The 1,773-nt window shown below is 68.6% G+C and overlaps 1 protein-coding gene across 1 annotated transcript in view; it reads right to left on the bottom strand.

The window, feature by feature from the left end:
• COL11A2 (collagen, type XI, alpha 2) overlaps positions 1–1,773 on the bottom strand; it is a 16,488-nt gene that overhangs the window by 5,717 nt on the left and 8,998 nt on the right. Inside the window, exons 25-33 of the mRNA XM_010569922.1 lie at positions 1,592–1,650; positions 1,390–1,497; positions 1,177–1,266; positions 1,023–1,076; positions 818–925; positions 573–680; positions 445–498; positions 295–348; positions 3–110 (exon numbers count right to left, since the gene is read on the bottom strand). Coding sequence (XP_010568224.1) covers positions 3–110; positions 295–348; positions 445–498; positions 573–680; positions 818–925; positions 1,023–1,076; positions 1,177–1,266; positions 1,390–1,497; positions 1,592–1,650 — 743 coding nt within the window. The remainder of the gene's footprint in view (positions 1–2; positions 111–294; positions 349–444; positions 499–572; positions 681–817; positions 926–1,022; positions 1,077–1,176; positions 1,267–1,389; positions 1,498–1,591; positions 1,651–1,773) is intronic.

The following is a 1,773-nucleotide window of genomic DNA, read 5'->3' as shown; positions in this document are numbered from 1 at the left end:
ACCTGGAGCCCGATGGGGCCGGGGGGGCCATTGAAGCCCCGTGTCCCCTCGTCGCCCTTGGCCCCGAAGTGTCCCTGTGGACCTCTGGCACCCGGTTCCCCGTCGGCACCCTGCAAGGTGGGGAGGAGGGTCGGCCGCTGCTTGCCCCTGGGGACCAGACCCGAGGACAGGGACATCTCCTCGCCGAGACCGTCCCCTCTCCTCGGTGTGACCCCAGGGGTGACACAGGACCCCCCCCCCCTTTTTGCATCGTGCCCCCAACCGTGGCGATTGCCCTGCCTCCAGGATACTCACAGCTGCTCCGGGCTGCCCGACTGACCCGATGGGCCCAGGGGGACCAGGAGGACCCTGCGAGGGAGGGAAGGGGTCAGCGAGGCTGGGACAGCCCCAGAGGACAGTGGGCACAAGGTCTGGGGTGAGGGGGGGGACACCAGTCACACTCACATGCTCGCCCTTATTGCCTTTGCTGCCCTTTTGTCCTGGCTCGCCCACCTCACCCTAGGGGGGAGAAGGAGGGTGCTCAGCAGTGAGGGGGGGGGACACGGGGACACCAGGGCAGTGTCAGACCTCACCTTGTCACCGTCCTCCCCAGGACCGCCGGGGGGGCCAGCTGGGCCAGGTAAACCCACGGGACCCTGAACGCCATCGCGGCCAGCAGGACCCATGGGGCCCTTCTCACCCTAGAGGGATAGGAAAAGGGGGGGGGGGCAAAGGGGGGGGGGGGGGGTGAGGGGTGCAGGCACCCACCCCCTTGCACCCCTCCCGGACCCACCGCCTCTCCCTGCGGGATGCCAGTGGGATGTCCCTGAGCACTCACGGGAACTCCTTTCTCTCCGGCAGGGCCTGGTGGTCCTTGCGGTCCCGGTCGTCCTGGGGGGCCAACGGGACCACCTTGTCCCGGACCACCTCTCTCCCCAGGAGACCCCTGGGGAAAGATGGAGGGTGGGGGGTCTCAGCCCGAGGACAGCCGTGGGGCCGTGGCGAGCAGGACACCAGGGCTCATGGAGGGGGGAGACACTCACTGCGGGTCCTGGGGGTCCCGCCGGTCCCTCGTTGCCCTTCAGCCCCGGGCCACCCTGCAAGGAGCGGGGGGAGCCGGAGTTGATGTGATGCTGCTGGGGGTGAGGGATGGGTGGGCTGGGGGTCCCAGCTGAGCCAAGGACGGGATTTACTCACCGGGGTGCCAGGCAGACCCCGCTCACCGGGGAAACCCCGTAAGCCGGCAGGACCATCCTTCCCAGGGGAGCCAGTGGGGCCGGGGTCTCCCTAGGGTGCAAAGGGGTGAGATGGGGGGGCTCCACGCCCCGGTACCCCATCCCACTCGCTGGGGACTGCAACAGTGCCCACAGCACCTTCCCACCCTGACCCACCACCCTCCCACCGTCTCACCTTGGTGCCCTCCTTGCCGGATGGTCCCGGTAACCCTTGTTCTCCTGGGGGGCCGGGGGGGCCCGGGTGGCCTCTCTCCCCCATGGGACCAGACTCACCAGCAGCTCCCTGGCACATGGGGGGGAGCAAGAGTCAGTGCAGCCCCTGGGGGGAATCGGGGACCCCCCCCGTTCACCCCCACAAAAAACCCCCATGAGCTCACCTGAGGTCCCACCACCCCGGGGGGGCCAGGGGGGCCGGTCTTGCCTTGGAAGCCCTGGAGGAGAGATGAAAAAGGGTCAGGGGGCGAGTTTCAGCACCAGGAGTAACTTTTGAGTAGGTCAAGAGTAGCCTGGGAGTAGCAGTGCGTCCCTGAGGAGGGATGGGGGGGGGTGAGGAGGGAGT

Source organism: Haliaeetus leucocephalus, unplaced genomic scaffold (assembly GCF_000737465.1).
Source record: "Haliaeetus leucocephalus isolate CR32 unplaced genomic scaffold, Haliaeetus_leucocephalus-4.0 Scaffold282, whole genome shotgun sequence".
Classification (NCBI taxonomy): domain Eukaryota; kingdom Metazoa; phylum Chordata; class Aves; order Accipitriformes; family Accipitridae; genus Haliaeetus; species Haliaeetus leucocephalus.
Note: the sequence above shows the minus strand (reverse complement) of the source record. Positions and strands in the feature narration are given on the sequence as shown.